This window comes from Heteronotia binoei, chromosome 21 (assembly GCF_032191835.1).
Source record: "Heteronotia binoei isolate CCM8104 ecotype False Entrance Well chromosome 21, APGP_CSIRO_Hbin_v1, whole genome shotgun sequence".
Lineage (NCBI taxonomy): Eukaryota > Metazoa > Chordata > Lepidosauria > Squamata > Gekkonidae > Heteronotia > Heteronotia binoei.
The window spans coordinates 82721804-82745564 of NC_083243.1; the positions used below are offsets into that span (position 1 = coordinate 82721804).

Sequence of the window (23761 nt, forward strand, 5' to 3'; positions counted from 1 at the left end):
CAGATATTTCTGCTTTTGTGCTTGTCCATGTCAGCCATTTGGAATCTTCATGTGTTTCTTTTCTGTGATTCAGCATAAGTGTAAAATTTTGCCCACATCTTTGTCCATGCTTTGGCTATATTTTAAAAGCTTGGATAAATCCTATGTGTGGTGTCTCAAACCATGCAAAGAAGTAATATTTGATAGCAGTGATAAGGAGCTATAGGTTTTAGGAAATGCCATGTGTGTGAGCCACCCATAGAAAAATGTCTCCACAGAACCTACTCAGAATCTGAAGAAACACAAAGCTGTAGTTGTGGTGGTAATGGTGATTAATAACAATCACAACAACTTCATTTATAGCCCATCTTTCTCAATGGGACTGAAGGCGGATTACAAAACAGGAAAAACAAATTCAGACAGCAAAGATCTCTAACAAACCAAACTTCACAGTGAGTTAGGATTGAAGAGCTGGAAAACAATGTGAACAAATAATTAAAAATCACCAGAGGCGACAATGTAGACAACAAAATTGCCATCTCTCTGCACTGTTTTTCTGACTAAAAAAATAGCCCTGTGGAGCATCAGTATGCACTAGATTTTTTTTCTTTATTGTGATTTGTTTTGTTATTATTTCTGTAATCTGAACACAGATTATTAAACAGCATTAAAATATTAATATAAATATAAAGTGGCCCCCACCTAGGAAAATTTAGGTGTGACCATGACCGATTTCACACTCACCTTACTCTGCCCTCATGTCCATCTTCTCCACACAGGGTCCTCCCGATTTCCCACTATTTGCACCGGGGCTGCAGCAAACATCGCGGTTTTCACACAACAAACGGAAACCTCTAAAAAACAGTTTCCATTTTCTGTGCAAAAACCGCAATGTTTGCTGCAGCCCCGACACAAATAGTGGGAAACCAGGAGGATGCCACGCAAAGACGGATGTGAGGGCGGAGTAAGGTGAGTGCAAAATCGGTCCATGACTCAATAGAAGATGTTAGTCCCTCACTGCTAATTCAACTGAGTTGGGATGATACTGTCTAGTGCAATTGATTTCAAAGTTGTTTGATGCTTCTGTAAAATATGTAAGGCTTTGCTGGGAATTACTTTTTATTTACAGATGCAAGGTGACAAGAAGCATTTACAGAAGGATTTCTTCCTCTACAATGCCTCCAAAGTCAAGTGCAAGACATATATAAACATGCGAGAAGTCGCTGAACGCTTCCGGCTGCCCCCAAATGAATATGTCATCATCCCATCCACATATGAACCTCACCAAGAGGGGGAGTTCATCCTAAGAGTTTTCTCAGAAAAAAGGAGTCATTCAGAGTAAGTGCTAAATGCTCACTTTGGATTCTGCAGTTTGGGGACATTCAGAGCATTTCACATCCATTATATCAGTAATCCGTATAACAATCTTCCAAGTTGGGGGGTGGGGATGAGGCTATAGTGAAATAAAAACATGAAGCTGCCTTATACTGAGTCTGCATAGGCTTCCAACCTCAGGCATAGGTCTTTCACACCACAAGCTACTTTGTCCTTTTAACTGCATTTACTCCTTAAAGAAACCTATTCTGAGCCCAGGAGAGTTGGTTAACTTCTGTCCAATGTACCGGTCTTGAATAAGGTGATTCAATGAGTGGTTGCTGGCCAGCTTCAGGAATTCTTATAAATAAATAAGTAAATAAACAAAAATAACTTGAGATGTCAGAGATTGAACTTGGAACCTTCTCAATGTATTAAGCCACAGCCTCTCACCTGTTTACACCCAGCTAGTGATTTTATGGCAGAGGTGAGATCTCAACCAGGGGCTCACCAACTCAACAGGCTAAACCACTACTTAGCCTGCAGACAATGGTCTCTTTATATCACCTGCCTATCATGCAACACATCTTGTAATGCATCTGGACCCATTTGTAACAGGTATTATTTACATGCCTTTCAAAGGATTTTCAATTGCACTTTTTAAAAAGAATTCTTCCTTTCACAACAAAAAAATAGAAAAAAGAAAAAGGGAAAGAAAAAATGAAAATCCAGCAACTAAATAAGATTTTTTTTTCAAGGGGAGAAATATATCCTTAAGACAAGACAAAAATGTAACACAGGTGGCAGATCTACACATTATTTTCTTTAAACAGTTTCCAAACATCTAAAAATAAGTTCATATACAATTGTCATCTATATGTCATGCATTCAAAATATTGACAGCGTTCTAAAGTCCTCAATCCATTGGTTTACTGGAGATGAGCTTTTATCTTTCCAACATTGTAATTATGAATTGGCACAAACTGGGAAAATGGAGATTTGTGATGGTTCATGATTCATGGGTTCTCATGAACTTCCACGAACCTTTCGGTTTAATTAATTTGTTCACGGTTCATGGTTCGTGATATGGCGTTGCTTGCAAAAGCCATTGTAAGAGTTCCCTTTAAATGGTTTTTACAAGCTGTGTCACTGCACGCAACTCACAAGTGAACTCAGAAGGCATTTCAATTCCTTGAAGGAATAGGAGAAGGCAACTAAAAAGACCATCAACAAAAACCACACAACCCTCCCAGAGCCACCTGGGAGGTCTGTAGGGAACCAGGCCTAGTTTGTGGTGAATTTCAGTTTGTGCTTTGGTCCTTGCCAATCCCTAGTTGTCCATTTTCATTGACCATCAGTTAGCTTCCAAGAGATGGGCAGAAAAAATTGATATGAGTCTACAGTCTATTAATAAGCTGTGAGTTCGAAGCAATGTCTGGTTCTAAAATTAATATCAAGTCAGTATCAATGAGGGTAGAATCAACAGAAGAGGACAAACATTTCAGAACTGATATAACCAGGGTCCTGGGCAGACCAAAAATATAAAATACTTAGGAATCTTAATCTTCAATAATCTAGAGTCTGTAATACAGCAAAACTTACATTTAGTAATTTTAAAAATTGAAAACTACTTCAAAAATTGGGCTAAATATAAACTACCGGTATCTTGGTTAGGTCGAGTAGTCCTTACAAAGTATAAAGTTTAAATGAGCATTTGTGGTGTTTTTTTTCTGTATCTGTATTTTAAATTTACTACATGAATTTTTCTACTACGTTTTGTAACTATTTTTTGTGTGACTGCAATTATTGAGTTGTTAAATAAACAAATTATTTAAATGAAAAAACAAGTAGTTGAATGTGTTTTAACAGGATTTAATATCTGTCACAGAACTAACTAAATTATTTATGTTACTTCTGAGCTTCATCTCCAGTGTTTTCCTGTACAATTCCTGCAATGTAATCAAACCTTCACAATGTTTTGGCTTATTTTTACTTTATTAGGCACAAGAGATTTTGGCAGTCTGAGGAAGACCTCCCAGGATCTATTCTGTGTGCCAGAACTGTCATTTATATAGACAAGTTGGTTTTTTTAATTAACTTTAATGAGACTGTGAATAGGTACAATACAAATGGAATACAAACGGAAGATGCTTAGAATCAGCATGGGCTTCTCCTTTGGAATTTTTTGTTATACAGTGCTAAGGCAAAAATAAATGGACATGTTTCCTCTTTTTTTTCATTTTCTCCCACCCCTTTCTGCTATCCTACCAATTTTGTAGGGAAGTTGAAAACAAGATCGAAGCAGGACATCTTTCTGTGAGTACATGCTAAATTCAGTTTATTATTTAAAGTCCTTTCATGGAGCAGGGGTAACTGGGGATGTAGAAGGGAGGTATTTGTGAATTTCCTGCATTGGGCAGGGAGTTGGACTAGATTACCCTGAAGGTTCCTTCCAACTCAATGATTCGATGAAAGTTGAAAATATTGAGGTAGTTGCCAGTGATGTATACATGTACTGTCCCACTGTCATCCTTAGTCAAATGGCTTTATATAGAGACAGTCTGGTGAAGTAGTTAGAATGGCAGACTAACTGGGGAGGCTGAGCTCCAGTTTCTTGCTCAGCACAGTCATTTTCTCTCAGTCCAAACTACCTCACAGAGTTGTCATGGAGAAGAAATGGGGGGAGTAGGAACCATATATTAAGCTCCTTGGAGAAAGAGTAGAACTAATATGTGATGATATGTGATATGTGTTTATACACCAAAAGCAGCAATCATGACTGGGTTGGGTTGTCTTCAGTCTTTGTTGCTACCATTTGTACTGAGGAATGGACTCACTTGGTACTTTAAATAAATAATTAACAAGAAGAGTTCTGAGCCTAGTCTTGTCTTCATTCTCAGTTTGTAACATTATTTGCATTCTGCATGTGTATAAGACAACACCTGCCTAAAAAGCATGAGAAAAGAGCACGAATCCAGGGTATGAGCTTCCATTAGTCACTGTGACTCATGAAAGCGCATACCCTGCCACAAATTTTATTTGTCTTTAAGGTGCTACTGGACTCTTGCTCTTTTCCAATGCTACAGACAAACATGGCTACCCATCTTGAAAAGCATGAGAATTTGTATAACACATTTTCAAATACACTGTTCTCCTGGTAAGCTCCACTCAAGGATTTTTCTTCTTTTTCTCCACTTGTCCTTTCTCTAGCCTATCATCTTTGTCTCAGACAGAGCAAACAAAAATAAGGATTTGAAAGGTGGTGAGGGGCTTAAAAAAGACAAGGAAAAAGGAAGTGCAGACGCAAAAAAGGAAAACAATGAGGTTTTTGTATCAGTCAGCATGAGGAAAACTGTGTGTTTTAACTAGCATGTTTAAGTAGCACACGACATCTATCCCCTGTGCATAGCAAAGCATGCCTCTTCTGCCATAATGCTTTGAAAAATGAATTCCATAGAAGAACAAAGAAGAAACAGTCAAATCAGAATTCCAACAAGAGATGGTAAAAACCTGATCTCCAGTTCCCTGGTCTTTCCTTAAAAATAAATGCAGATACAGTCTGATTTAACTTGCATCCAGACAGAAATCTTTCTCCATCTTTATTTATCACAACATTTACATCCCACCTTTCATTGTGGCTCAAGATGGCTTACAATAATTGTTAAAAACATTTTCAGTTAAAACCAAAATAAAACAGCAAATCCTAAATTTTAATTCCCAAACTGCAGTGAGTTTTTCTGGAACATCCACATAAAGTTGTCCTCTAAACATTCAGTTTTCAGGTCTTTCCCATCCTTGGTACATTTTTGCATCCTTGTTTGGTACTAATTTTCTGGAAAAAAGGCAGTGTAAGTGCATTAGCTGGACAGAAGGGTGTGCATGTTAGAAGGTCCTGTGCCCATCTATGCAATTTTCCTTGCTCTGTGGCCACCATTCCCTCCATATACATAACACTGGAGGATTTTTCTCTAGTTTTATTTTAATCAGTAATTGCTGTTATAATGATCTGTTGCCATAATTTATTAGTTTCTAGGTTTCATGTTGAAGAAAAAGCAAATCTAGCCATTTTCATTACTGTGATAAATAGGCCAAATTTTTAAAATCTAAATCTTGGAATTCAATAGATCATGGCTATAGATCATATAGCACAATATCAATTACCAGTTGCTTTAAAAGCCCTTGATGGTGCAGCAAGGGAAACATGGCAAGGCACATAACAGCTGATGGAGGAAAGTATGCACAACACTCCTGTGTGGACAATTTGTTACTAGTGCAAATGCCTCTATATTCACAAGTGGCAGTGGCAGGGAACCAGAAAACCCTCACTGTGTGGATGCAATATCATCTCTAAAAAGATAAAGGTAAAGGTAGTCCCCTGTGCAAGCACCATTGTTTCTGACTCTGGGGCGATGTTGCACCACGATGTTTTCATGGCAGACTTTTTACGGGGTATATCTCTACATGCATGGAATCCTTATCATTGCATGACTGGGAGAAGGGCAAAGTTCATTTAAATTATTCTGTAATGTTGCTATTATGTAGGTCTATCTTATTCTCTTATGCCTGTCCATTATATAAACAAGCTAGGCAGACTATCCTCTCCTTGTTAGACAAATATGGGTATTCTGTCATCAAATTAGACACAGTGAAATAAACAGAAGACAGAAGGTCAGCCTGGGAAATGAAAGAGAGAAGAACATGTTCTCTTTTCTGAATACCTGTAAATCAACATACCAACTTCTGTCATTTCAATCAATCCTTTTTGGTTTTACAGCCCACTCCAGCAGATTCTGATAAGGACAGTGAGGAAGACAGACAGTTCCAAAACATTTTCCGGCAGATCGCAGGGGATGTGAGTATGCATCTGTTTCTCTCTTGTCAGACTGACAGCAGCTAAATAAATAGCTCCTGCAAGGCCCTAAGTCAAGCCAGTCACAACATGTCTGAAAGCTGGTTCTGAAGTTTCATCTGATCAGTGTTGCAAGGGAGCTTGTTGTTACGTTATCAAATTGGATAAACTGGAGGCTGTCTTCAAATTAGACTGCATTTATTCTACTGAATGATAATGGTTATCTATGAACCAGAAAAATAAACAGAGAGCAAAACAGTTGTGAAAGAATCAAGTCAGAGACTTACTCGGGAGGGCAACCACTTTAAATTTCTCCCCAGTCACCTTCCCTCAGTCACACTCACAGAAATCCTGTCAGAACTCTTAAAAATTGGCACCAGACGGTTTTAAAGTCAAAAACCACAAAAATATTTTTTGGATAACAAAAGGCAAAGAAGAGGGATAAAATAATATTGATTGGGACTAATCAATAACACAGAATCAGTTGGCAGGCAGATGGATGGCAAATAAATCAATTACTGAGAAAAGAAATTTTTCAGGTTGAGGTTAACTATAACAAATACTTCGGCAGAAGATTTTTAAAATAACAATAAATCAGGCAGGTTTCAGAATTTTACTAGATTCTACTTCAGGCAGGCTGTGCCTTCTGGCTGTCAGCGAAGGTTCGTTGAAGTTTCCAAATGAGCAAACTTGTTGTTTGAAACAAAATTGCATTTATTGTATACTCCAAAGTTACTCCAGCATGATAGGTATTGGAACTGATAGCGAGCAGTTCAAATTATTGGTATTTAACATCTAACATCAAAGCAATAGCATCTACACCCCAATTCCCATAACAAAGGCTGCTTTTGCCTGTGAGAGTTTCACACGGCTTCCCCCCTTATCTTTTCAGTTACAATTCCCGGTGGCAATGTCCTTGCCGCCTCTAGGGAGGAGGTGAGAGTCTGGCAGACACTCTCTACTTCAAAGCAGGCCTGGCAACCTTTGATATTCTTGGGAAGCTACTCTCTACATTGCCCCCCCTACTGTTCTATGACTACAGGTTAGTGGGCATATATGCATATTGATCAATATGGTTAGTAGACAGCAGTTAGCAATGACATCAATGAACAGAGCCTGACACTGGCCACTCAGAATGCTGTTACTTCAGTTGTTTAACCCTAGGCTTTGGCAGTGCCAAATCATAAAAATAACAAACTTCAATCACTCTTTCCATGCACACATAGAGAACTCCTGACTGGTGTCAGTATATTCTCCCTCACAGACCCTCTCACACTAGCTAACTTCCAGGACTCACACCCCTCAATACCTATGCGTCTCAGCCCCACAGCTAGTCTTCTGGTCTGAGTCTTGGGTAACCTTGCTGACCACCAGAATCCAGTTCTCCCCTTCAATGTGTATTTGTGTGATCTAGTTTGTACACAGAGATTGCCTGATGGGCTGGCAAAATCTCCCTCAGAGAGTTTCAAACTGCCTGAAAACTCTCTCCTTCAGACAGAGACTACACCGCTCTGTCTCCCACAAGGAGCCTAGCCTCTCTGGCTGCTCTCAGCCCCTCGTCCAGTTGGTTTTACAACTAACCGGCCTAAGCCCACAGTCTTCACTTCAAACTCCTTCTCTGAGGACTTCTCTCGAAGACTCCCTGGCTAAGACTCAAATCCTGAGGTGTTCCACAGCTAAGCAAACCTCATATGGATACTTTTTCATTGCTCGGGCAACGTTCCAGCCAATCACTGCAAGCCTGTTCCCCCAGCTACTCAGGCTAAGTTCCTGAGTCCATCACAACAGTTAACCCAAAAATAATGGAATCAAGAACCAAAAGGGTTAGTACAAACCAAATTTAGGGTCTTTTGTTAAAAACAGTATATATAACTTCAATGTTATAAAAATATATGTATTTTTAAATGGTTAAAAGCATTCAAGGGCCCAACATTAGCCTCATTACAAATTAAAATACATAAAACATAAATCTCCTTCCTTGGAGGTTTTTAAACAGAGGCTAGATGGCCATCTGACAATGAAGATCCTGTGAATTTAGGGGAAGGTGTTTGTGAGTTTCCTGCATTGTGCAGAGGGTTGGAGATGACCCTAGAGGTCCCTTCCAACTCTATGATTCTATGAAAACACGAGTGGAAGCCAATGCAACCCAACATGTTCCATCCAGTCCTTCTTCAGTGGTTAAGTATATTGTATACAGGCTCATTAAACAAACTGAAACATGATACAAACTGAAATAGTTTGCTCATGATACAAACTGAAACATATACATATATTAAAAGGGGGAGGGTGGAAAGAGAGAGAGAGAAATGAAAGTTCTGTGAACCAGTCCTGACATTCAGCTAGCTCTGCTTGATCAGAGTGGTTCAAACCAATTCTAAGTGATAATACAACTGTCCTTCTAAAACAAAGACGTTTGTTATTGTACACAGTGACCTTTGTTGCAAATCTGAGATGAAATTGCTTCTTTCAATACATTTGTTCAGACTACAGCAATTGACATATTAGCGAGGAAGCAAAATATAACTGCAAATACTGGCATGTACATAACTAAAAGTTGGATGGAATTTTCTCACATTCCTTTTCATTCCAGCAGTCATTCCTGGGATAAGTCACTGAATCCATGCAGATGAGTAACTGTGTGTGTCAGTGGGCTGGAATAAGGAGGGGCAGCAGGATGGAATTGCCTCTCTCTGCAGTGAAGTTGTGCTTGCAGAAGAGGAAGGACAAGGAATTTCTTTCAGCCAGGGATAGAGCTATTCCATCAAGAGGGTTCTGCAACCCTGGAAATGATCCCTCTGAGCATCAGCAAAGGCTAAAGGAACAAAAAGGAATGTAGAAAAACTCTATGCACAGAATGATTGGATGCAGGCCACTGCTTTTTGTTTTTAGTAAAATGTCTTCAACATTGACCTAAAAGTTTCTTGAAAGTGCCATTCATAATTTAGAGCTGTTTTGGAATATCATTACATTATTAATACTGTACAACCTTTGGGAAGCCCTGAAGGTTCTGACTAGATGCATTGTGCATATGATTCTCTGCAAGCCACATGTACAGCCAGCTCCAATTTAAATTCTTTTAAACTGATTACAGAATGAAACATAATGTGTAGTTCTACCCTATATGGTATTCTTTCAGGGTTACTGATTTCAGGCACTTTTAAACTAAGGTGCCAAACAGAGAGTTCAAGAGAGCTTTGTTTGCAGACAGGCCTCTTCCACTAGATAAAGAATCTTAAGGCCCATATTATGGGCCCCACGGTAGTCTGAAGTCACACGCCATACTGTGTGGCCTGCCACAAATACACATAGAAACTGAGCACATCAAACTACTATATTTGCAATCTATCACTCCTTGAAGGAAGTTACTATTTTGTCAGCCACTCTTCTTTTTCTTTACAGGACATGGAGATTAGTGCTGATGAACTGAGAAACGTCCTCAACAATGTTGTAAAAAAACGTAAGCTTAGCTCACCTGTTAGCCCTACAGTTTCAACTTCTGAGGTCTAAGTTACATGTTGCAAGGAGACATCTTTGAATGGCTGTTATGCTTGTCAACCTACCATGTACTTTGATAGTTTCATGTGTTCAATATGTCCAAGGTCATTGTGTTTTGGAATATATTAGGTGGGAAAGATACTGTTTACTTACAACATTTCAAACGCAATATAAATTATTTATATTTTATGGTATTTAATTGTAATAACTCATTTTAGATAAGGAACTGAAGACGGAAGGGTTTGCACTAGAGTCCTGCCGCAGCATGATTGCCTTAATGGATGTATCCTTTTCAAATGACATGCAACAATTTGCCATCACAATCAGAAGAGGACTTAAAAAATGGCCCTGAAGCAAGCCAAGCTGAGCTGTCCTTCAGCACTGCAAGTCAGTGCTACAGGGGTCAAGCAGGGCCAGAGTACATGCTATATCTAACCTGGGCTGTGCCATGGGCACACAATCCAATTCACTAATCATGCAGACTTGAGGAATTCTCCTTAAACAACTCTTGTTCACATAGTGCTGTGGGAGGGGGAGAAGGGGCTTCTAGTTTCTCTACCATGCTGCTTTTGGCAGCAAAAAGGGCCATTATGTGGAGCTTTTTGCCCTTTTTCTGTGGCTGCACATGTCCTGAACATGTGGAGCCAGAGAAAAGGGACAAAAAACCCTATTGCCACTCTTTCCAGTGGCAAAATCATGGAGGAAGGGAAACCAGAAGCACCTTCTACCTCCTTTGCACTACTCCTGTGCCATGCTGAGTACTGTTCAAGGTGAGTTTGACTGAGTTGAGTTGCGCACCTGTGACCCATCATGTAGTGTGCATATCATTTATTTTGGTCCTTAGTTCAGCAGCACCAATAACAGACAAACTCATCCACTGCTTCCTCATGCAAACTGGCGGCAATGCATGAGGAAACCATTGTTGAGCTGACAGTGATTATGATTGCCACTGAAAGGTGGTCGCTGAGGTGTCAGCAGTGTAGCTGGGGCTTGATTCTTCTTATGCTTGGCTACCAGTGACCCTTTAGGGCAGGGGTCAAATTCATTTGTTATGAAGGCCAGATCTGACATAAATGAGACTTGTTGGACTGGGCCATGTGTATCATAAAATGTAATGCCAGGTAGCAGAGATATAAATTTATAAAAGAGACAAGCACAATTAAAGATTTTTTAAAAACTTAAAATATTCTCAAAAGATTAGCACTCTTACAATATTTTGTTAAATAGTGTCTCATAACTGACACTTCTTGCTGCATCAAAATCTGGAAACAATATCTGTGCTGTAGCAATCTATTCAGGTGTGTATCTGTAAGTTGCACACCCAGTTTTGATCAGTGTTCCCTCTAAGCTGAGTTAGTGTGTGCTAGCTCACAGTTTTTTAGCCTCCAGCTCACACATTTTTGCCTTAGCTCAGGAAAAATGGCCCAGAACAAACTAATTAAACTAATTAAAGCTCACAACTTTAATGCCAGCAGCTCACAAAGTAAAATTTTTGCTCACAAGACCACAGCTCGGAGGGAGTATTGCTTTTGATTGTCATTCATTACAGAAATCTCATTGTTATTGATTTGAGCCTAACCCAGGGGAAAACGTGAAATGGCTAGGCATTGCATGGTTTTGTACATAAGTTGCTTCATGTGCTGGTCAGCCAATGGAGAAGATAGAGGCTTTGCTCTGTAGCCCCTGTGCAACCGAGCAAGCCTGGCAAAGCAAGCTGTGATGCAAAAGGAAGCAAGAGAGAGAGAAGGAAGCATATGACAGTGAATTGCTTGGGGGCCTGATAAGATGTTATGCCAATTTTGCCAATCCGGGGGCCTGATCTGGGCCTCGGGCTGCATGTTTGACACCCCTGCTCTCAGGTATGGCTCATGGGAAAATTTCCCTGCAAGTTAAATGGCCAGTTCATCTCTGGTCACAACACTATTCCTTTTCCTAACCCCTGCTTTAGTAACTGCCACTGCATGCAGAATGAATACTGCAGTCTGCCTTGCAAAGCCCTGTAATGGTCTTGCAAAATTGGCATAACATCATGATTTGTGATGATTTATTATCTAACCCTACCTAAGCTTTCAAATGCCGGTAGGAGCAACTCTTAAGGTACTCCTGCCTAGTTGCACTTTGAAATTTGTACATTACCTCCATAGGTCTTTTTTCAGCTATAATAGTATGATATCTCATGATATATACATAAATCATGTCAGTCATGAAGTAGCCCTTCTCTCCCCTTCCCCCTTTTAAAAACATGGCAAGATGTGTACTCTAGTACTATTCTACTAGATCCTTTGATAAAGCTAATATGAAACACATGGGGATTATTAATTTAATAAATATTTGCTGCCTTTTATTGCACCATTAGCAGTTTGCCTGCTTTTTACTTGTTGCTAGTATGGCCCTTTAGTTTTGTTTTAGGAATTTCTCAATGGCCTTTACCATAGTGATTAGGGGAATTTCTAGACCATCACCCTGAAATGACATCACCATCCTCCCCAAGCACTATCCTCAAAATCTCCTGACATTTCCCAAGGCACTGCTGGCAACCCCTGACATCAGGAATCAGCTGCAGCAGCTGTTGAGAGCCCTGGTACATTGGGAGACCCATTTCTGCCACCTGTGGGCCTCCCCTGATGCTTACCCATATGCCCCTCTCCTACTACCCACCTGTATATCCATCACCACCTTGCTGTCTGCCCTTCCCATGGTGGCACTGGGCAGTGTGGGCAGCCAGGGGCATTACTCACATGCACAAAGGAAAAAGCCCATGCAACTAGCCATATAAAGAATAATGGCTGAGCAAAGGAGCTTAGAGTACGCAGTTCAAAAACTGAGCACAAGTTAAAAGCCTGAGAAGCCAAGCCAGATAATTTTTTAAAAATCAAGATTTTATCTACTCAGGCTGAGAAAGAGTCCAGATGATGTCCCAAGCAAGTCCTTGGGTTAGATTGGAGTTGAGAAAGGCAGAAGACTTGAGGCAGGGAGGAAACATGTCCAGGAAGGGCTTTCATGGAACGAAGCTTTAAAGATAAAGAAACCAGGAAGAAAAGAACTTTTGGAGTAAGCTCCTTAACCAGAAGTCCTTTTGATTATAGACCAAAGGGGCAGAAACCAACAAAAATGGTTTGAGAACAAGGTGAAGAACAGAGGATGAATAGTATGTTGTCTAGTGCTCAGCAAATTAACAACTAAGCAGGCATAACAAATTTTCTGTCTCTGGAATAGAGTTGCTAACTTTATGTCGGGAAATTCCTGGAGATTTGGAGGTGGAATCCTGGGAAGGTGGGGTATGATGCTATAGAGCAGGGGTGGCCAACGGTAGCTCTCCAGATGTTTTTTGCCTACAACTCCTATCAGCCCCAGCCGTTGGCCATACTGGCTGCAGCTGATGGGAGTTGTAGGCAAAAAACTTCTGGAGAGCTACCGTTGGCCACCCCTGCTATACAGCAGTGGTGGTGAACCTATGGCACAGGTGCCAGAGGCGGCACTCGGAACCCTCTCTGTGGGCACGCACACTCGCTCGCCCCCCCCCATTCATGAAGCTCTGGAGTCATATCTCATTGAAGCTCCTCCTCTCCCCAAACTCAGGCTCCTTCCCCCGAATATCCAGGTATTTCCCAACCCAAACCTAGCAACCCTAACTGGGCTTCTTTCAGAGAGACAACAGGGCACTCCAACCTTTTTGAGCTTGTGGGCACCTTTGAAATTCTGACATAGGGGGGGGGCTGCAACCACAATGCAGGCCCCAAGGACAACACACAGAGGAAAATTCCTTGTAGGTGTTCCTGCAGTTTTAGGGAGGGGGTTAGATGGGACCCACAAGGGCAGGGGTGGCCAAACTTGCTTAACATAAGAGCCACATAGAATAAATGTCAGATGTGTGAGAGCCACCAGACATGAACGTCAGATGTCTGAAGGAAGGAAGGAAAATAGGTGGGGAGGGAGAGAGGTGGAAAGAAAGCAACTTGAACTTTAAATGCATTCTCCAAGCCACTGGCTGGCTTGGCTTGAAGAAGTGGTTTAAAGAGACAAATGCCTTCTCTGGTGGGGGCTTCAAGAGCCACACGATGTGTGTGAAAGAGCCACATGTGGCTCCTGAGCCACACTTTGGCCACCCCTGCACTAGAGAGATGGGTATAAGGCAGTTTCACATTTTCATGTGGCCAAGACCTGATTGCATTTCATATTTCAAAACTGTTGTGGCATGGTCCAAGCTGAAGGGAAGAAGAGAGCACGGGTGTATGGGGAAGGCGGGGGTGGAGAGGAGAGATCAGGACCTTGAATCAAGCATCTTTTTTGAAGGGATGTTTATTACAGAAAATGCTGGATCCCACTAATCTGGCAGAAACAGTGGCCGGGATCGCCTCTGGTTTAGGAGTGGAAAGGGAGGAACTGCAGGCTTCCTTGCTTTCAAATATGATGCTTCTGATAGCAGTATCTGAGCAAAGCTCTTTCAAGCTACAAGGGCCATAAGGCAAACTGTTGATATGCTGTTTTTGAACTGTTGCACTGCTGTTCTGGTTTTCCAGAGCATCCCTGACAACCTTTGCTCATTGGGCTTGCTGTCCATGGTTACTCGGAAGTAATCTACAGTGAGCACTGTGGCACCTACTCTCTACACATGCACAGGATTGCAGTTTTAGTTTAAAGAAAGAAGAAGATATTGGATTTATATCCAGCCCTTCACTCTGAACTCAGGACCTCAGAGCAGCTCACAATCTCCTTTATCTTCCTCCCCCACAACAGACACCCTGTGAGGTAGGTGGGGCTGAGAGAAGCTCTCCCAGAAGCTGCCCTTTCAAGGAGAGCTCTGTGATAGCCATTCCAACAGCTGAAAGTGGAGGAGTGGGGAACCAAACCCAGTTCTCCCAGATAAGAGTCCACGCACTTAACCATGCATTTTCCTAATGGCAAACTAGAATGATATTTATAATGTATGCTACACGTTCAAAAGTAAATTAGGTGGACAGGAACACCTCTGGGAAAGGCATGTTCTCAGTTTAACCCAGACCTGCAAGCAACAGAGCAATGAACAGCCTCCAATTATTGCCTTATGACACTCACCATCATTCTTCCATTATGACATGTTACTATTTTCTTGGTTTCCTAAGCAAATGCTATCCAGACCAAATGTTCTTTCAGTTTAATTTCATTATGAGTTGTTTTTTCTAAAATAAAACTTCAGTATCCAGGTTAAATTGCCGTGTTGGCACTTCACGATAAATAAGTGGGTTTTGGGTTGCAGTTTGGGCACTCGATCTCTAAAAGGTTCACTATCACTGCTATAGAGTCCATCCTGCAAAGCAGCCATTTTCTCTAGTATGAAGATTTGTTTTAATTCCAGGAGACCATCAGGCCCCACCCGGAGACTGGCAATGCTACTCTGGAAATAAGCTCCCCCCACCTTCCTTAATTGAACTCTGGCTTTACTTATTTTGTTTTATGAACTGTTTTGACTTAAATGCTAACATCACAGACAGATGGGTCTGGGAAGATAAATCTTGATGAGTTTCGACATCTTTGGGACAAGATTAAAAGCTGGCAGGTATTCTGGAATTTTTGCATGCTCTTTCTTTTAGAGATAGTATTTGGGGTTGGGGGGGTTGTTTGTGGATGTCAGAGCTACCCAGGCATATCATAATAGAGTAATCTCTAAAGAGTAGGAGTGCTCTGTGGACCTACTTCATTCAAAATGCAGACTATAAACATTCTAAGCAGCAATATAAAATAAGCATTCAGCAGAAGGTTGCCCAACACACACATGCATAGAAAGCCAACATAAAAGGAATAAGTGTAAGCTAGAAGCTTTATTTGTGTTGTATTGGCTTGTCATATGGATAGTGATTTTGAAGTAGGATTGCTTTCAAATGTTTATTTACATAAAGTTCTAACTACCTTTTGGGCATATGTGGTCTCCAACATGGTTCTCAATTCATTTTGAAACCATGACACACACACAAGAGGTTAAAACTAACACACCTTTCCAGTGCAGTATTTGAGAATATCATTTTAAAATATTGCCCAACTCTTGTCTCTTTAAAAAGTCTCCCCATGTAGAAATTCCAAAGGTTGTTTATACTTAAAACAAGGTTAACAGTTAAAAACTAAAATATTAAAATAAAATAAAAACTTCACCTGGAGAAAGGCGTGTCTGGTGAGCCCAGAATACTATCTTTCAACATCATTTATATAAAACCATAGAATGCCATAACATCCCTTCACCTATTCAGACTGAAGGCTTTCCCAAAAAAGAAGGTATTCAATCAATCCAGAATGCCCTGAGGAATGCGGTCACAACCTTTCCTCCTGGAGGAGGGAATATTGAATCATAGAATCATAGAGTTGGAAGGGACCTCCAGGGTCATCTAGTCCAACCCCCTGCACAATGCAGGAAACTCACAAATACCTCCCCCAAAATTCACAGGATATTCATTGCTGTCAGATGGCCATCTAGCCTCTGTTCAAAAGCCTCCAAGGAAGGAGACCTCACCACCTCCCGAGAAAGCCTGTTCCATTGAGGAATCGCTCTAACGGTTAGGAAGTTCTTTCTAATGTTGAGACGGAAACTCTTTTGATTTAATTTCAACCCATTGGTTCTGGTCCTACCTTCTGGGGCCACAGAAAACAATTCCACACTATCCTCTATATGACAGCCCTTCTTCAAGTACTTGAAGATGGTGTTCATATCACCTCTCAGACGCCTCCTCTCCAGGCTAAACATGCCCAGCTCCTTCAACCTTTCCTCATAGGACTTGATCTCCAGACCCCTCACCATCTTCGTCGCCCTCCTCTGGACCCGTTCTAGCTTGTCTATATCCTTCTTAAAATGTGGTGCCCAAAACTGAACACAATACTCCAGATGAGGTCTTACCAGAGCCGAGTAAAGCGATACCATCACATCACGTGATCTGGACACTATACGTCTGTTGATTCAGCCAAAAATTGCATTTGCCTTTTAGCCACCGCATCACACTGTTGACTCTGATATCACAGATATCACACGCTGATATCACAGGCACAGCAGGGCAGCAGTGGAAAAGGTCCTCTTTGAGATCCCAGTGAATTGAACTTCTGTTAAAGCTGATTCATCAAGGAAGGTCTTTTTAAATCCTGCTTGTTTATGTGGCTCTCCTTCTGGAGGGTCTACTTACCATATTGGGAACACAAGGAAAATAGGATCTGGGTTTCTGATCCTTACACAGCCCCCAGGCTAAGAGCCACAGACCAAGAGCCCTTTAGCGCTCACCCTTCAGCTCATGCCCCCTCAGAGGCTTGAGCTAGGCAGCAATGGGTTCAGCAGCCACTATGCAAGCAAGCATGCTTTCCTTGCAAATTGCTTAAGCTTGTGGGGGGGGGGGCAGGTAGGGGAGAGGGATGACTGTGATTCAGGGGCCCATCATGGATCTTTGTCCATGGCCCCAGAATCACTGCCCTGGCCTAATTTCCCTCCCAGAGAGCCAGTTTGGTGTAATGGTTAAGAGCGGAGGACTTTAATCTGGAGAACCAAGTTTGATTCCCCACTCCTCCAGATGCAGCCAGTTGGGTGACCTCTCTCAAAGCTGTTCTCTTAGAGTTCTCTCAGCCCCATCTACCCCACAGGGTGTCTGTTGTGGGGAGGGGAAGGGATGGAGACTGTAAGCTGTTCTGAGACTATAGTGAAGGGTGGGGTATAAATCCAACTCTTCTTCCTTCTCCTCCTCTCTGCACCAGCCCAGGCCACATGAGATTTTTCTATAAGGCACTTTCTGACATCAACTTTCTGAGGGGTCAACAGGAAGCTGCTGGAAGCAGGAGGAAGTCGAGAATATCTGCTTCCACAAGCTCTATTTTGCCTTCATTTTGTTGTATTCAAACCAGTATCATTAGGCCATAAAATCAGCCTGTGTTCTGTATGCTTTTGAAAAAATTATGTCAGGTTTTCATTATTTTCTGTAGATGGTGGAAATTTTGTTCCACAGAATAACACTGAGAAAGGATTTGTGGTGTTCTTTGAAGTGGGAGGGCTTTAGTGTTATCATTGACATCATTATGACTCTTCTTTTCCAGAAAATTTTCAAACACTATGACACGGATCGCTCAGGAACCATTAACAGCTATGAGATGCGCAATGCCGTTAAAGATGCAGGTATCACAGAGGGTTCATTGCCCTGTATTTACGGGAAGGATGTTTCTCAATCAGTTTCCTTTGTTTCACCTCTTATAGCAGGGGTATCAAACATGCAGCCCAGGGGCTGAATCAGGCTCCCAAGCAACTGGCTGTTGTCTGCTTCCTTCTCGCTCTTTCTTGCTTCCTTCTGCATCACAGCTTGCTTTTCCAGGCTTGCTCAATTGCACAAGAGCTACAGAGCAAAACCTCTATTTTCTCCATTCGTTGAGGCTTCTCCCTTGGGAAGGAAGCGGGGGGGGGAGGCAGAGTTTGCTTTGCCAGGTTCTCTCAATCACACAGAACTATTAGCCAAGCCTCTCTCTCTCATCTATTGGCTGAGGCTCCTTCACCTCCTGGTCCCCTAGGGAAAGCAGGAAAGAGCCGGAACTTCCTTTGCCCAGTTCCCTGGATCCCATGGGTGAAATACAAAGAAAGCACCTTTAAAAACAAGTGCTAATGTTTTAAGCATGTTTTAAGGGGTTTTTTTTTAAAAAAACTTTAATTGTTTTTGTGCCCTCTATAAAGTTTATATCTCTGCTACCTAATCTTAAATAAGTACACACATGGCCCAGCCCAAAAAGGTCTCATTTATGTCAGATCCGGCCTTCATAATAAATTAGTCTGACACCCCTGTCTTATAGGTCTCCTATAAAAGTATAGTATCTAAATAATGTTTCCTTTTCCCCCTGCCCAAGACATCTAAGGTGTTCTATGCGGTCTGTTTTCCTTTTCAGGGTTTCAGCTGAATAACCAGCTTTATGACATCATTACTATGCGCTATGCTGACAGAAATATGAATATTGACTTTGACAGTTTTATCTGTTGCTTTGTGCGACTAGAAGGAATGTTCCGTAAGTCTGTATATTGTACTTATCTATATCCCACTATTAGACACGAATGGCACAAAACCAGTCAAAATCACACAAGATAAAACCAAAATATTGTCAATTAGTATACAAAACATCAGTTCAAATACAGAACAAACCTCCTGGCCATCTTGTCCTCCCTCAGAGGCACATCTAGAACAAAAAAAATTGTTTTCACTTGCCTTCTAGAAGAAAGGAATCAGTCTTCAACATTAAATTTCTTAAGTTGTCTCCTGTCATGAGAATTTTCAAATACAAACTTAGGAAGAGTTTGTTTCTGTGGAAGGCAGAGCACAAGGCTTTTTTTTTTTTTTTTTAATATTCACTAGAGAGAGTACTGGCACCTTTAGGTGTGGGATTTCCCAAGGCCTGATGGGGAATTAATGGAAATTGGCAAAATCTTATATACAAGAACCAGCAGTTTGTTTGTTTGTTTACAATAAAAGCACTAACAAAGCTACTACCACATGCTCTATTCCTCCTGTCTAGCCCTGCAAGTTTAAAAGGGAACTCAGGTTTTTCAGATTTAAACTGAATTTTTGTTCACTGCTATAGGACTTTCAGCTTTGATACCAACTAAACTCAAACCAACAAGTAACTTATAGGGCTTGTTTTTATACATGGGAATATATAAAACCATTTTCATTATTTCACATGCAAAATCCTGCTATCAAAAGTCCTGCTATCAGTTGAATGGATGTTTACATTTTTAACTATTCAGAAATCAAACTATAGTTTGATACTTTAGCTAACGATCATAAAGCTGCCTAATTCAGCAGCCATATAGTGTAGGTTTTCAGTCCATTTTATGATTAATAAATGTCACTTTATAGGCAATTGATATTGCTGCCTAGCCCAAGTTGAACACATATAGGAATTGAAGAGATAAAATATTTTCCTTGTAAATTTGACTGCTTCGTTCTTCTGGCCAAACTGAAATGTTCTAAGCTGTTATGGCCCAAATGCAACTCACCTTCTCCTTCACCCAGAGAATTACACAGAGTATATTTAGCATCTATTACCTCATCCATATGATTAATTTCTCAGTCTCCCAAACTTAGCTTTCAAATAATGAAACTTGTCACTACTGAGATCTGTGGCTTAGATTCTGTGAATTGCAATCAGCACTACCTAAGTGGTAGCTTTCTCTCCTCCCCCCATTCTGTTGCTGTCATTTCTACTTTGGTATTGTGTTTAATGGTTCAGTGAAACTTCAGAAACATCATGGGAGTCAAAACAGAGAACTGCCATGGGGGAATCAGCAAAAATTACCCTCCCTTCTCTTCCACAAGCCAATGTTCTCCCTTTGCATAGAAAAGAGCTTAGGATCCAAGTCCATGCATTTCTAGCTCATGACACTAAATTGCCCCAACAAGCAGTTAACCCCCATAATCTACTACCAACTTCTGGGAATGTTGATGTTGATATTGAATTGAATTTAAAAAAAAAAAATTGACTTGGAAGCACAGAAACTTTATGCATTAATCCCCAACCTTCCACATTTCCCTGTTAAGGGAAAAATGCTGTTCAAAGAAGTTACTTAGTGGTAACAAGAGAAAGAAATTACTTACAAAAACAGAAACACATACATAGCATATTCATGTAGGTACATTTAACTTATTGAGAACAATTAACTTCAAAAAGGTTAGCTTACTACAGCTCCAAGCCCAAGGGAAGAGAAGAAGAGAGGCCCTATATAAGATGAAGCAGAAGGCAAGAAATGGCCAAAGGGGCTGATCATCTAACCCATGAGAGGGTTGGGTCAATTGCCAGGTGTACCCAAATGAGAGAGTTCCCTTAACCCTTTCCCTCTTGCATGCAGAGTTACAATATTCAACAACTGATACCTCACTAGGGACCTATGCTTGGCATACTGTTCAGACTGATCTATATTTTAAGTTAAGTGATTTTCATATATTATTTTTTTTCTGCTCCATAGGCGCATTTCATGCATTTGATAAAGATGGAGATGGCATTATTAAACTGAATGTCTTAGAGGTAAATACTTTTTGTTGACATTTCATTAGAATACTGTTTAGATGTTTCTTTTCTTAAAGAAGAAACTTAGAAATTGATGGGAAGTAGGCCCTCACATTAACTGTACTGCAAAGAAGTACATTGGATATCCCAAAGAATTGCCTCCTTGGCAGTAAAGCTTATTGGGCTGGAGGCTGGAAATCTATGCAAATGGAAGGGATTGCTGTCAAAGAAGGAATTCCTTGGCTCTTTGCTAACACTACAACCCAAATTTCCCTGTGAAATACTATTCCTGGGTGACAAAGGATCCTCAGAACATCACAAGAAGGGATTTGCAGTGGAAGGGAAAATAGGCAAAAATCAGCCTTCCCCTTCCATCAGTGGAAGTTTTCTCTGGATGCAATCCATCATCTGGGGCAGAAGACACTGACAGTGAACTTCAGTCCCATACAAGTGAGCTGAGCACCCCTAGATATACATTGAAAGTGTGTGAAGTGGCCCTCAAGAGTTATTTATTTGAGCTGAAGGACAGAGGGGTTTGGTACAGATGACTAACAGAATTCCTAGCAGTACATGCATTTAAGTATTTTCAAATACCAGTTTATAGATGAAACCTGTTTTACTGTAATCCTTATTACTGTAATCCTTTACTGAACAGCTATGTCATCTCCAAATAACAGAAACCCTATTAAGTACAATTTTGGTTGAACACTGGCACTACAGGCTAAACAAGAAGCAAAAGTTGAACCATGGTTATAGTGCAGGATTTTGGTTGGCATTTGGGAATGCCTGGATGTACGATTGTGTTCACCTAAAACAGTGGATATGTTATTATCTGTTAACAATTCACATTCACAGCAGGATCAAAATGTGTACAAATAAAGCAAATGGGGGGGGGAACCCTTAAAGAAATTGGCAAAAAAATATTAGTCCTCTAGATTTGTACGGAGAATTTGAATAAAGGTCACATGCCAAGGATAATTTATCACAAATTAGTTATCCTTTAACACCATGTGCTGCTGTACTATTATGCTTACTTTCAGGATTGCAGAGCAGTATTATTCTTACTTTCAGGATTGCAGAGCAGTAATTTTTCAGTCCTTTCAGAACATGCTGATCCAGCTTTATATTCACAAAAGATGAATGTGTGATGATGCAACTGTTAATGATTACACAATGGAAAGCAAGTTTCATAAACTTAAGTTTGACTTTTAGACAAGACAGTCACTCCCATGAGTATAGGAACAAGAGGAAAGAAAGAAGCTTGTTCTTTTACATGTTTGGAGGTGGTGCAAAGTGCTGTTGAATTGCAGCAAACTTATGGCAACCCCATAGGGTTAGTTGAAAATAAATCCCACTGGGTTCTTCAGGGCTTGTATGCAGGTATTTCAGAAATTCCACACACAGCCCTACATTCTCCTTTTGGTTAGGGGTGGTGGGGTTTTTTTGTTTTGTTTTTGGTAACTTGCTGCTTTTATCTCCTTCCAGTGGCTACAGCTCACCATGTATGCATAAAACCTCACCTGCCTCCCCACCACCAACTGTATGCTGATTTTGCTTTCTAAACAACATTCATTTGCACAACTGGGACATCTGAAAGCTACACAGGAAGGCAAGTGCAACTTGACAGCTACATTAGACATAATCAACGTCTTTCTTCCTCTATCAGATGACTGTCATTTGTCCAAAATAGATGTTCTTCCACATGTTGGTAACTTATACCAGCACTACAGCATCTTCCAAATGGCAAGGGACATCTATGCAATGGGAAACACTTATCAATCTAGTGCTCACTGGACATTTCTTGTACTTTACTTTCCCATGCAAGCATACCTACTGTCTAGTTTGAAAACAGGTTTTGTAGTGTGAGGTCCAAAGGAGTCAGAAATATTAAACAAAGAATTATTACTGGAAAGCCATTCTAAATTTGTGATGTTATCTTGTTTTTAAATAAATGCAGTACACTTGCATATCATGTGCTGAGCCTGTTTGGAACCTATCCATGTAATTTCCTTAATACTTTGCAGACATCTCCAGGCTTGGAGATTTGTATCACTATGACAGCTTCTCACTATGAAGATGAACACACAAAGAACTTGGCCACTACAGTACTCACCACTAGTTCCAGATCATTTATGAATAAATAACTAATCCTTCTGGGACCCTGCTGCTTATTTCCCTCCATTGTGAGAACTGTCCATTTATTTCTACTCTTTGCTTCCTGGCATTTAACCAGTTTTTAATCCATAAGAGAACTTGACCTCCTATCCCATGACTGCTAACACAAAAGTATTCGGGATGGTGAAAACCAAGGCTGACTGTGAATGGCTCCAAGAGCTCTACAAACTGGGTGAGTGGGCAACAATGTGGCAAATTAAGTTCAGTATTGGTGTAAGTTGATGATTAAATTCAAGACTTTTTTGTAGCAGGAACTCTACATTAGGCCACACTCCACTGATGTAGCCAGATATTCAAAGGAGTTCTTGCTACAAAAAAAGCCCTGCTTAAATCCCAACTTTGTACAGGCTAATGGGGTCTGAACCTGCTGAGACTGACAGGGGAAAAGATCTTGGGGCTGTAGTGGATAGTTTCAACCCAGTGTGCTGCAGCAGTGAAAAAGGCAATCTCTATGTTAGGGATTATTAGGAAAGGGACTGAGAATACAGTGGTCAGTATTGTACTAGCCCTATATAGAGCTATGATACAGCCTCACTTGGAATAATGTGTACAGTTCTGGTCACTAGATCTCAAATACAGAGGGTAAGCAAGGTGATAAGGGAGTCTGAGTACCTTCTCTATGAGGAAAGGCTGAAGAGTCTGAGACTTTTCCTTTTAGGAGAGAGACAACTACGGGAGGTGGGTGGGGACATGGTAGAGGTTCATAAAATTATCCATGGGATGGAGAGAGTTGACAAAAAGAACTTCTCTCCCTCTCAGAATACTAGATTCTTCTCAAAATAATAAAACTCAAGGACATCCAATGAAGCTTATGGTTAATAGGTTCAGGATGGACAAAAGGAAATACTACTTGACACAGAGTGATTAAAATGTGGAATTTGCTGCCAGAGGATGTAGTGATGGCCACAGGAAGAAACAGCTTTAAAAGGGGATTAAATACATTCATGGAGGACAAGTCAGTTAATG

At 40.7% G+C, this 23761-nt stretch overlaps 1 protein-coding gene across 2 annotated transcripts in view; it reads left to right on the forward strand.

The window, feature by feature from the left end:
- CAPN3 (calpain 3) overlaps nt 1-22377 on the forward strand; it is a 46980-nt gene extending 24603 nt beyond the window's left edge. Inside the window, exons 13-23 of one of the 2 annotated variants that reach the window (XM_060262931.1) lie at nt 1109-1317; nt 3573-3609; nt 4504-4617; nt 6068-6145; nt 9542-9599; nt 9856-9920; nt 15105-15173; nt 17675-17753; nt 18509-18625; nt 20580-20638; nt 22106-22377. In XM_060262931.1, coding sequence (XP_060118914.1) covers nt 1109-1317; nt 3573-3609; nt 4504-4617; nt 6068-6145; nt 9542-9599; nt 9856-9920; nt 15105-15173; nt 17675-17753; nt 18509-18625; nt 20580-20638; nt 22106-22132 — 912 coding nt within the window. In that variant the 3' untranslated portion in view covers nt 22133-22377. The remainder of the gene's footprint in view (nt 1-1108; nt 1318-3572; nt 3610-4503; nt 4618-6067; nt 6146-9541; nt 9600-9855; nt 9921-15104; nt 15174-17674; nt 17754-18508; nt 18626-20579; nt 20639-22105) is intronic. The other variant, XM_060262932.1, reaches the window with a different exon arrangement.
- Nucleotides 22378-23761: the final 1384 nt, after the last annotated feature.